Below are 12,775 nucleotides of genomic sequence, written 5' to 3' on the forward strand. Positions count from 1 at the left end.
AATACATGTAATGTAATGTGTATTTATATAGCGCATTTATAGTGTATGGCCATACACCCAAAGCGCTTCACAATCATTCAATTCAGCTTTATTTGTATAGCGCTTTTACAATATAGATTGTGTCAAAGCAGCTTCACATAAATGGTCATAGTAACTGGAACAGTGTAGTTCAGTTTTTAGTGTTTAAGTTCAGTTTAGTTCAGTTTAGCTCAGTTCAGTGAGATTTAATCATTACTGAGAGTTCAATCATGAGGGGGGTCTCTCCACACCACCACCAGTGTGCAGCATCCACTTGGATGATCTGACGGCAGCCACAGGACAACAGCGCCAGTGCGCTCACCACACACCAGCTATTGGAGGAGTGAAGAGACAGTGATAGAGCCAATTCGGTGGATGGGGATGATTAGGAGGTCATGATCGTAATTGCCGACAGAGGGACTTTGGTCAGGACACCGGGGTTACATGGATAGTAATTTCTGTTAAATAAAGAAAATATTAAGGAATGCTAACATAAAGCATGTATATTTTATTAAATTTGATTAATGGCTTTTGAGTAAATGTTCTGAACTTGTTGAAACATTATACCTGATTTTATAAAACAGAACTTGCATTGTACATAGAAGTAAGGTGACTGTGTAAAGCACAACACGTTTTCCTAATATTAATTGTAAGCTAATTTGTAGTAATTTGCTCACCACTAAAAAAATGTTGCATAAATTTAACTAGGAATCCATGGTTAATTTTTTTAATCAATTCATAGATAGCAAACAATTTAACAATTTCTTGGATCACATGACCATCAAAAAAATGGGTGTGGGCTGAGCTATAAATACAACTGTACCCTTCCTGTCTACATGTAGTCTGAACCTGAAGTTAGAAGAACTAACAGCTGATAATGTAAGTCAACTTTTAATACTCTTTAAGGTTGTGTCACTGAATGTTCTTGGCTTTGATTTTTATAGAATGTTCTTATTTGCACATTTTACAGCATTTTACTGATTATGCCTTGTTGTTTTGAATTTAATCTGTAATATATTTAATACATATATATATATTTTTTTTTAGCAACAATTAGCTCATTGACTGTGAAGACTACAACCTCCTCCAATCCATAGTCGTGATGGCAGACTTATTTGAAGGGTAGGACAACCAGCAACTTTAATGGACCATTATTAGACAATTTGCCTTTTAAAGTCTGGAATTGAACCAGATTTTGGTAAAAATAACAAAAACAATTCAAGCTTAAAAATAAAACAAAACAAAATGAGTTGTGTGTAATAACAATGGAATGACACAAGGACTACTGAAATGTGTTTAATACTTTATATAAAAGTTTTTTTTGGTGATGGCCGCTTAGAGACACCTCTCATATGGAGAAAGAAGTTACTGTACATGCTCATGGCTCACAGATTCAACAGAGTGTCAAAATCTTGATGGTTCTATGGGTCTTGTCAATCAAATCTGAGCTTTATTTTGTATTTTCTATTGGACTGGAGTCAGGTGATTGGCTGCGCCATTCTACAGCTTGATTTTTTTTTTCTCTGAAATCATTTGAGAGTGTCCTTGGTTGTGTTTTGGATTATTGTCTTGCTGAAATGTCCACCCTGGGTTCATCTTCATCCTCCTGCTAATGTAGATATTGGCCTGAAGCAGCTGATATTCATTTACACTGAGAAAGGGCAGAGGCTTGCTGAAGAATATCTGAGAGATTTCAGCTGCTGTCTGGGCTTTCACTGCTAAACTACACCACCCTTTTTTCATGTTTAATACTTTTTCCCTGAGTCATTTCATTTTGTCATGTATAACTTCCTTTGTAAACAAGTTAAATTTGTTTTCTTTGCATGTATGGATTTCTTTGGTTGTTACCAACATCCAGGAAAACTTCAAGTCAACAGCACCTAAAAAATGTACCTAAAAAATGATGACCAGTTCAATACTTATTTTCCCTGCTGTAAATATGGTATGAATGTTAGAAATTGTAGTATTTTTACTTTGTAAATTACTTAGAAAATAGAAACATTTGCAAATTTTTTTTAGAGACTAAATTGTAAAATTATGCAAACAGGGAAAAAATTATAACAAACAAATTATAAAAAAAAAGATTTACAAACATTGAAAATTACATGTTACGTCTTATTCATGGAAAATGATGAAAAAAAACATTAAGAGGCATTTAATTTAAAAACAACAACAACAATAGTAACATAATCAGGGTATGTACAGAACTTCTTAAGTTGAATTTAATACCTTTTACTACCATTTTTACTACCTTCAAAAAATTTTTACTACCAGCACGACTTGCACGAGCAGCAACTGTAGTGCCATAAATGTAATATATTTTTAAATGGAATAACATATAGCAGATAACATACATTTAGGTAAAGCAGAGGGATTTATCAAGGTGTCACTGTGGGCCTTTGTCCATAGTTATTTTTTTATTTTTTTTTTATCAATGTCATATGTGAATAGTTGCTCTTCTAAGAACAGTTCGGTGTGGTTACAGTTGTTTTTCCACTGAGCCCGGAATGACGCGGCACGATTACAAACCTTTCTTGGCACAGTTAAGACAACCGTGCTAAACTGTGCTGACAAATTCCATGTGTCAGGGCTCGAAAATAACTTTTTTACTTGGTAGCACCGCTTCTGCCAATTTAAAATATTTAGGAGCACCAGAAAAAATGTAGGAGCACCACCCAAAAATTTTGAACACCACTGCAAATTGTATATCAAGGGGTCAAAACAACATCAACTAGGACTAACAAAAAACAGAAACAACTATCTAACTAATTCGTTGATGACTTATTAAAAACTGTGCAAAACAAAGGTCTAATAATTATAAAATATTAATGATGACGATGATGACAATAATTCTAACAATGAATTATATTTGTCATTATCATGCTGCCCTGTTTGTGCTTTAATGTGAGTTATCTGCTATAAAATATCCTACTGTTACTTTATGAAAAATAAATTTATGGTTGGCATCAAACAAAAATTAGGAATTGCAGTAAAAAATGTTAATTTTGCATTATTGTTTTAATATGCATGTCAATTTATTAAATAATATTTCTGCTACAAAACAAACGAAATATTATATTAGATCATTCAATTCAAGGCTGAAAGCTGCAAAGCAGTCATCAGTAATAGCAAAATAATATACATATCAAGAAAGAAAGGACAAAAGGAAGAAAAGTCTCACTTCTACTCTTTAAAAGTTTTGGTTTTGGTTTGCGTCATTTTAAATGCTCAGTCTCATTATATGCGCTCATTTACAGTTTTCTGTGTTTTTGGGAAAAAAGCAGGCAAGTCAGCCGACCAGGACAGAGCAGGATTCTCGCGATGACCACCGGTGCAATATCGCTATTTGTGATGAGCCACAGATTCAGTGTAAACTCAGTTAAGGCGAGCTACTTTGGCGAGGCACGTGTGCAGTGTTAAATTTTACAGTTATAGCGAACATTTGCGCTGAACACGCAGCGAATAACGCGAGATTCAGTCATCTTCTCAGCTGGTGGATCAACATTCAACACATAATCGCTTTCATTGGTACTTTGCAGCGGATGCCCTTCCAGCTGCAACCCTTCACTGGAAAACACTCATACACTCTCATTAACACTCATACACAACAGATAATTTAGCTTACCCAATTCACATAGAGCATGTTTTTGGATTGTGAAAAAAACCGGAGCACCCAGAGTCTTTTTATAAAAATTAAATAAAAAACATAATATTTTTTAATCTCCAAACCTAAAAATATTTATATTATGTTACCTTTTTTTTTTTTAAACATTTACTGTTATGAATGCATGAATTTCACAATTGGTGATATTTAGTTGGAACGTCTCAATTTATAAAGGTAAACTGTTCATCAAATGTTTCATTTGCATATTTCTGAATATCTGTCTTTGTGTTATGCTCTTTGTTGCACTTTATAGACAAAGTACAAAATCGGAATTTCGCAAGTTTGATGCCATCCTCAAGCAAAGCAGTAAAACTAAAGATGGTTCACCTGATCTTTATCATCTGAAACCAAAGACAGACTGTCATGCTGAATCTGAACCATACAGAAAAATCACCTTTGGCAAAAGAGACCCAAAAAAAACCCTTAAAACTATTCTGCTGGTTGGAGAAACAGGAACAGGAAAAACTACCCTGATCAATGTGATGGTCAACTACATGCTGGGTGTTCAGAGAGAAGACAAGGTTTGGTTTGAGATCACAGATGATCAGAGCGATCGGTCTTCAGTTCACAGTCAGACCTCCATCATCACTGTTTATGGGGTTTATCTACAAGAGAGTCCAATAGATTTAACAATCATCGACACACCAGGATATGGAGACACTCAAGACGTTCATAGAGAGATTGCTATTAATATGCTTGATTTAAGTACATCCGAAAATGGCATTAATGAACTGGATGCAGTGTGTCTGGTGATTAAAGCAACTCAGAGTCGTCTTGATGACAGACAAATCTGCATATTTGATGCTGTTCAGTCTTTATTTGGAACAAATATTGCTGATAATATTGTCCTGCTCTTCACATTCTCTCGTGGAGCTATTCCTAAAAATGTCCTGACGGCTGTTAAAGAGGATCAAATCCAGTGTGCAGTGAATGAACAGAATCAGCCGGTGTATTTCCTGTTTGACAACTGTCAGTCAGACACTCGAGTTAAAGGATGTTCTGAGAAAGATGAAGCACAACATAAAATGCTGGAACAGTCATGGGAAATTAGTTTTACAGGAATAAAAAGATTTTTCAGCTTTCTTGAAAACATCAAACCAAAATCACTTAAGATGACCCGAGATGTGCTTGAACAACACATACAGTTTGAGAAGAATATCTCCAGCCTACAATCATGTGATCAAGAAATGGTAGAGAAGCAATCGGATCTGAGACAAACTCAAGATGATCAGGAAAAGGAGCAGGAATTTTTAAAGAATGATAAAAACGTTGAGTGTGAAGTTGAAGTGCAGTACAGAGAGTTAGATAAAGTTATTGATCCTGGTTTAGCCAGCAGTGTGATGTGCTGCATCAACTGTGAGGAGAACTGTCCTACTGAGGAATCATGGTCCATCAGTTCACCTTTCATATCAAAAAAATGTACTTCCACATGCTGCACACAACAATGCAAACACATAAAAGGAGTTACATATAAAACAAAGACAAGGATGGAGAAGAGGATAAATGAAGATTTAAAGAAGCAATATGAAGAAAAAATGAAACACATTTTGTCTCTAATCAAGAATCTGGAGAAAGAACTGCGAGACTTGGAGACACGACAAATAAAGCTGGTATTTGAAGCTTTTCACTGTGTGGACACTCTGGAGAGGATCGCTCTCAACACTGATTCACTGATCATACTTCAACATGTAGACTTTCTGATTGATAAGCTGAAGGAAATTGATGAGTCTGAAAAGGCCAAAACACTGGAAGACATCAAAAGTAGAGCAGGAGAAGGAAAACAAAGAGCTCTGGGATGGATTAACACAACAACTGGTTTGGTTTTAAATGGTAAAACATCCCTATTGGAATGATTTATGTTGTTATTGTTGAATGAACAAGAGAAGGTCAAAAATTGTGAGAAACTACATCACTTATGACTCCACAAAGCTTTTATTATGGCCATTGGTTTGGCTCTTTATCATGTATTTCTGAGTTGTATATTTTCATACTTAATTTTGAGAACATAATGCATGTCATTTACTTTAACATTTACTGTTTAACTCACTAGTAAGATGTAAACAGTGTATTTTTTAACACAAAATAATGGGTTAATATTCTAACAAAAAATATTACTTAAATATTATTACTTTTTTGTTTTTATGTTTGTTTGTTTTTCCATGCACCACACAAGAGATACTGTAGTACTGGTATGTAAGCATGCATGTTGGTGTATGTTGGTAAAAATCAACATTTAACTCAACGTGAATAAGGTTTATGCATATAAAATACACAATATTTTAATGTATAAAATGTTTGTTTGTGTACAATAAATTTAAAATACAATAAATGTTATGTATGTACAGTATAGGTCACAAGTTAATAGTTATGTCTTAATCTGATCACCAGTCATCTGAATCATTTGCTGCATCCTACAATAACTGTTACTGTCAGCAGATTCTTTCAATCTGAACTTCATCTAGAAAATGCATGTTTGTCTGAATCAAATTGGGATGTATAATTTAAGAAATTGGGAAAATCTCAACAGATACCAACAATGCTGATTGTGTGCAAACAGAAACAAAACATATCATATGTACAATAACATGTTAAAAATTACACTTAAAACAGATATGAAATATGTGAAATACACAAGAAATAATTATATTTAAAGCATTTTAATGAGGAGAAAATCTGATTATGTGATTTCTGTTAAATGTTTTGTTCTTTAATTAAATTCTTCAAATTCTTAATATTGTGCTTTTCTTTATTTACACAAACCCATGTTTGATTAGCTGTCAATGCAAATGTTTTATTGGAAATGTGTCCATGTCTATATTCTGTTTTGCATTTATAAATAATTAATACTTAAAAATATATTATTTGTTTTATGTATCAATATTTACTCCTAATGTGCTTGTGCAAACAAAAAAAGTGATTTCTTACAGTCTGTGGTTAATAGACTCTATTTACAGCAAACCCTTTATCCTAAATGATTTTTGGCGCAGTGATATATGAATGTCATGCTCATAATCCAAAATATATTTCAATTAACATTATTTTGTCTGTAACAATAATTTCAAACAGCCAGCCAATTTTATCAGACTCTTGTGGTAAAATGAACTGTATAAGCTGCATATAATAAATAAAAAATGTGTATGTAAAACAACATTGGAAAATAGTTATTGTTCACATATATTTGGTCAGAAGTTTTAGTTTTTGAAGTGATTTTGAAGTACATTTTCAGGTCAGTGTTACAATTTTTTTCTTTGTTATTATTTTTTTTACATGTTGCTCTGTAATTGTAAATATTAAGCTTAATTAAAGCCAAATGATGCTCATTTTTGATTGGAAGTTGCAGTTTCCTTAAACCGTCAGCAGGTGGCAGCGTTTCCTAATTTCTGTTTTTAAAGCCATGACGTTTGATTTCCGGTCGTTTCTTGGGCTGCCAATTTTATTCTCATTTGCTGATGTGATATTGTTTTATTACGTTTTTAATGTTACATTTTCACGTCATAAGGATACAGAAAACCTATAATGGTCAAGTTTTTTAATCGAATTTTTATTTATACAAGAAAGTAGTCAATCATCGATTACCTAAACTTTAAAATACTTGGCCAGGAGGGATCACGGGAGCTAAAATGCCTGGAAATCATTACAGTTATGAGATTATTATCTCTCACGGTAAGTGTGTGTGGTCTTGTTTAACTTAACAATGTTAAAAACACCAAATCTGCAGAAGGACAATAACATACTGACAGTCATGTCGCCTTCAGGCCTTTCAGACGCACTCACCCAAACAGAAGGTAAAGTCTAGAAGGGATACAGCTGTGGATATGCATCACTTTTGTGACACTGTTACCGTGGGTTGTTAAATGGGTAATTAAATAAATAATATAAATAATACTCGATTTAATTACATTTTTTTACATTACTGTGATGATTGGGGTAAGGTAGGCCTTAATAAAACATAATTTAATGTGGAATTTAATAAATAATATAATAATTCTTATTAACTTATGGTTGTAGGATTCAATATGTTCTCAGTAATGTGACGTGTGTTGTTGTTGCCATGGTGTGGTTTAGGAATGAAACCCCATATAAGGCAGCTTTACCAGTCTATCGCTGTCCTGTTCAATACACACCACTTTAACATCCACTGTAAAATCCTGAACAAACAGCTGGAGAGGAAAGAATGTCTTATTGGTCTCCAAAATCACACATTACTCCAGTCCTGACCTTAATGTTCATGTAAACAGCTTTCAGATATTTTCTATTGAATGATTTTTTTTTTTTATGAAAAAAATGCAATTGATTTAGTCTTTCCAAGATGTGATGCACTTAATGATAAGGATTTACATATATATATACCATTTCAATGCAGTGATGTCTTTGACCCATCCTGCTTGTTGTCAAACTATTTCATAACTGTAACAAGAGGCAATTCAATGATAGCTTTATGTTAAAACACCAGCCATAGGATTATTTATCAATATTTTGACTTTTTTAGATTCTCAGAAGCTATGGAAATTAAAAAGGTTAAGCAGGAAATATGTTAGGACCATTGTTATTGTTTACATTCCTCAAAATGATAGTCTATACAGTGCAGTTGAAGTCAAAATTAGGGCTGCATGATATTGGAAAAATCTGACATTGCGATATTTAATTTTGCTAAGATTTATATTGTGATATAAATGCAATTTTGGCTGATGACTTGAATAGCTCTATTTGGGTTGAAATCATTAACTTGGGTTTGTAGAGGAGTGAATCAAAGAAATTACAAAAATAAAAAAAATAAGATAAAAGTGAAATAAGTAGTCAGATATTCAGGTACAGTAAAACGATATGATATTATTGTAATATTTTGCCCCAGATAATGATAGATCAAAAGAAAACCCTCCACAATATATCATTAATTCATTCATTTTCTTGTCAGCTTAGTTCCTTTATTATACTGGGGTCGCCACAGCGAAATGAACCACCAACTTATCCAGCAATTTCTACGCAGCGGATGCCCTTCCAGCCACAACCCATCTCTGGGAAAACAATATATCATGATATTTGTAAATGAAGAGGACAATGCATCAAAAAGTTATAAGATGTATTTAATTTATTAACAGCATTTATAGCATTCACTTATTAACATACATGTATTTTCCTACTTTTGAATAATCAAATGTAATGTTAAATGTAAACACTGTGCATTCTTCATTGCTGATCAACAGTAATAATCCCAACTCCACTTAGCAGATGCTGCGATGTGACTTTTGCGAATGCACACATTGCGATATCGATGCTGAATCGATATATTGTAAATGTCTAGCCAAACTTATTAGTCCTACTGTGATTATTTTTCTCAAATACTGTATATACTAAGAAAAGATTTTTAACACATTTTAAAACATGATAGATTTAATATCAAATTTCTAATAACCAATTTCTTTTATCTTTGCAATACAGTACATAATATTATACTAGATATTTTGCAAGATACTAGTATTCATTTTAAAGTGCTATTTAAAAGTTTAATAAGGTTAAACTTTAGTCTTGTTTTAAGAAATAATATGCCATAATTAAGTGATTTTTTTCTTAAAACAAGCAAAATAATCTGCCAATGGGGTAAGCTAAATAATCTTATGCCAAGAGGAAAAACAATATCAATATTTTGCTTACCCCATTGGCAGAATAATTTGCTTGTTTTAAGGAAAAAACTTTGACATATTATTTCTGAAAACAAGACAATATGTTTTGCTTGTCCGGGAAATTCTTCTTGATTTAAGAAGTTTTAGATATTTGGACTAGAAACAAGCATTTTTTTGCAGTGTAAGAACAAATTGGACCACCTGAAGCAGCTTGAGGAGCTGTATAAACCAGACCAGAGGGAAAGCCTTACAGATAGTTCAGTACTCCACTTATTCTCTTTATTATGAATTTGAAAAGCCTGCTGGTAGACGATACAGCAAAAACAAATATTTTTAAGAAATGTCTTATACTGTCTGCTATTATTATATTGAACAAATGACCATGCAGAAGTTTGTATGTTATTCTGTGACACAGTAAATCTGTCAACATAGGCTCATTCTGAAAACAACCCTATATACATTTCTGGAGATCACGACTTATGTGGCCAGAAGTACGTATGACTGAATTTAGTCTTTAAAACGAACGCTACAGGGCGATATGACACCACTCCTTTTTATGCTACCAGCTGATCGCTCACCTCCATGTGAACGGCTTTTCTGCTGTTACCAGTTTGACCAGTAGCTCGCCATGTCTGTTGGCGGACTTGAGATGCAGAGAGGAGTTTATCGCAACAACGGGGTTTGAGTCTGGCGAAGATAGGTTCCAGAAAGACAAAAACAGAAGCCAAAAAATATTTAAACAAATCAATAACAGGGTGAGAATGTGGAAATGTTAGCGACGTCACTGTTTTTGAACCGCAGCGAGCTGAAAGGAATACTTCACATAATCGGTATGCGAAAGCATAACGCAAAGAGGTGTTTACCACATCATGGCTCAAAATAAGTCATTAGCCAATCTAGGGCCTCGACGTCTTCAGCCCCACCTAGCCCTTATGCTAATCCGGCCGTGGGTATTACAGTTAATACAGTTATTAATAAGTCAACAGTTTATTTCTTGCTCATGTTATAAATTGCGTTAATTAATAGAACATTATTGTAAGGAATTTTTAATATAATGATTGTTTATTTATTTGTTTATTTGTTTGTTTGAATGTAAGTATTATTATAATATATTTTTTTATTCTCAAAATAAAAATTCTCTAAATGTGTAATTATTTTGTAAATCATTAAATTATATTTATGGGTCAATTGATCTTTTGAAAACACTATCGGTTGGGTTTAGGGAAGGTGGAGGGTGGGTCTGTCGTTCAGTCAGTCAGTCAGTCAGTCAACAGCGGCCTCTGGTTGATTTACACGAGAATAGCAGGTGTGAATGTCACTCGAGAGAGAAATTTGAGATCTGAAAAATCGTACACAGCAGTCTTTGGTGGATTAACGAAAAGAAAAACTGCAAAAAAAAAAAAAGTACCTCCTGGGATATATTTGGTGCTCTCCAGAAATGTATATAGGGGTACGTTTTCAGAATGAGCCTGCGTTGGAATCTGTTTCATAGCCAGAGTTTGTTGTTGGTAATCTGTGGTGTAAAAAGCCTTGTGTTTGTGCTCTGTGTTTTGTATTTGTGATGTTTGTGGGATGTTTTAGTCACATTTTGTGAGGCCAAAAATAAATTTCCACATGTGAGGACAATAAAGACATCTAAACTAATTAGGTTGACTAATCATTAAGCAAATGGGCTACACTGTGGCTCAATGGTTAGCTCTGTTGCCTCACAGCAGGAAGGTCGCTTGTTCCAGTCTTGGCTGGGTCAGTTGGCATTTCTGTGTGGAGTTTGCATGTTTTCCCCGTGTTGGCGTGGGTTTCCTCAGGGATCTCCGGTTTCCTGCAGAGCCCAAACACATGTGCTATAGGGGAATTTAATAAGCTGTGTGTGTGTGAATGAGTGTGTATGGATGTTTCCCAGTACTGGGTCGCAGCTGGAAGAGGCATCCGCTGAGTTAAACATATGCTATATGCTGGAATAGTTGGTGGTTCATTCTGCCGTGGTGACCCCTGATGAATAAAGGGACTGAGCTGAAAGAAAAATGAATGAATAAATAATCAGACAAGTCATTAGATAACAGTGGTTTGTTCTGTAGCCAAACTGAAAAACTTATACTTTCTGAAAGGGGCTAATATTGACCTAAAAAAATGTAAATAAATAAAAAAAACTCCAGTATAAATATATATATATATATATATATATATATATATATATATATATATATATATATATATATATATATATATATATATATATATATATATATATATATATATATATATATATATATGTTTTTTGTTCATTTAAAAGATCAATACTTTACTATTGTTAATAAAATGTTTAGAAAAAAATACAGAAAACTACTATCAAATAATTGTGAAATCTGCATTATCATCTCATGCATCAGATTAATCTCTTCTCCTCGACCCGTCTCTTGTAGGTTTCCACGGGCGACCCTGCAGGTGATTTATGCTCTGTTTGCAGAGAGACTCCAGAATGGGTGTGTTTGCGTAAGGAGCCCCAGTTTCCCGCTCGCGCTCAGCTCTTATTGGGATCATGAGCTCACGGATGCTGCATCCTGAATCCTGGATGTTCTCCGCCGATAAGCTTCATCCATGGATACATCCTCTCAATGGTGGATTTCAAGGGTACTCACTTCATCTAAACACTCACAATGCGGTTACCACGACAACCAGCATAAACACACTGCACACCACATACAAGAGCACGCATGAAATTATCGCACGTTTATTTTTAATGACACTTCAACAGGTGAATCAGGAGAAAACAGGTTTTGTGAAAGGTTGTTTATCATCATCATCACTATTTTAATTAATAGCTAAACAGTAGAACATCCAAACTGACTGATTTTAACTGATTCCTAAAAGTGGCTGAAAGAAAAACTGAATTATAGTTCGCATAAAGAAAATTAAGCTTATTTTATTATAAAGTTTGCATTAAATTAAAAGTCCAAGGCACTTCAGAAAAAAGTGAAATATTATTTCAAAAACCTTTATCACCTGCAAGCAGAGATACTTTGTTATTGTACTTAAGTAGATTTTATCTGGTATCAGTACTTTACTCCACTATTTTATTTTCTATTTTTGTTTTCAATCTAAATTATTTCTTGTCATTGCGCAATTTGAGGGCCTTTTTGATGCAGTCAGTCTATTTTCAACATTGCACGCCTGCATGCTGCACTGTGCGGCTTTTTTAGCCAAGGCTATCGCGTACCATGCGTGGGCTTGTTACTATGAAAAAGGCAATGATGACTAAGCAAATGAGACAGAGGGAGACTTTGCGAATTTAACATGACTGATGCTGCCATGTTTACACGGTAATAATTAATAACTACATGATGAACGCTGTGAGTATGCGTCAGGATGATGATACATGGGGGGAAACCGGATAGTTACCTAACTAGTGGAACTAAAACATGTAGTAGTAATGGATGCTTTTTACTTAAGTACATATTTCAGGCTGTATTTCTTT

The 12,775-nt window shown here is 33.9% G+C and overlaps 2 protein-coding genes across 3 annotated transcripts in view; both read left to right on the forward strand.

Annotated features, from left to right (window-relative positions):
- The first annotated feature begins 863 nt into the window (after positions 1-863).
- Positions 864-6,792, forward strand: LOC100005096 (uncharacterized). Of its 2 annotated transcripts, XM_001344197.7 has the most exons (3): positions 864-897; positions 1,066-1,140; positions 3,936-6,792. In XM_001344197.7, exons 2-3 carry the CDS (start codon positions 1,121-1,123, stop codon positions 5,533-5,535), a joined length of 1,620 nt encoding a protein of 539 aa, XP_001344233.1. In that variant the 5' UTR covers positions 864-897; positions 1,066-1,120; the 3' UTR covers positions 5,536-6,792. The 2 variants fall into 2 exon arrangements, with proteins under 2 accessions (XP_001344233.1, XP_073797381.1); XM_073941280.1 differs by having other exon boundaries at positions 1,066-6,792.
- A 267-nt stretch (positions 6,793-7,059) lies between these two features.
- sspo (SCO-spondin) overlaps positions 7,060-12,775 on the forward strand; it is a 188,449-nt gene continuing 182,733 nt past the window's right edge. Inside the window, exons 1-2 of the mRNA XM_073941181.1 lie at positions 7,060-7,345; positions 11,724-11,931. Of these exons, the coding sequence (XP_073797282.1) occupies positions 11,916-11,931 (16 nt within the window). The 5' untranslated portion in view covers positions 7,060-7,345; positions 11,724-11,915. The remainder of the gene's footprint in view (positions 7,346-11,723; positions 11,932-12,775) is intronic.

The sequence above is a fragment of the Danio rerio genome, chromosome 24 (assembly GCF_049306965.1).
Source record: "Danio rerio strain Tuebingen ecotype United States chromosome 24, GRCz12tu, whole genome shotgun sequence".
Taxonomy (NCBI): domain Eukaryota; kingdom Metazoa; phylum Chordata; class Actinopteri; order Cypriniformes; family Danionidae; genus Danio; species Danio rerio.

Excerpts from the sequence above, each read along its gene's own strand:
- LOC100005096 (XM_073941280.1), top strand. The coding sequence starts at position 3,913 with ATGCTCTTTGTTGCACTTTATAGACAAAGTACAAAATCGGAATTTCGC.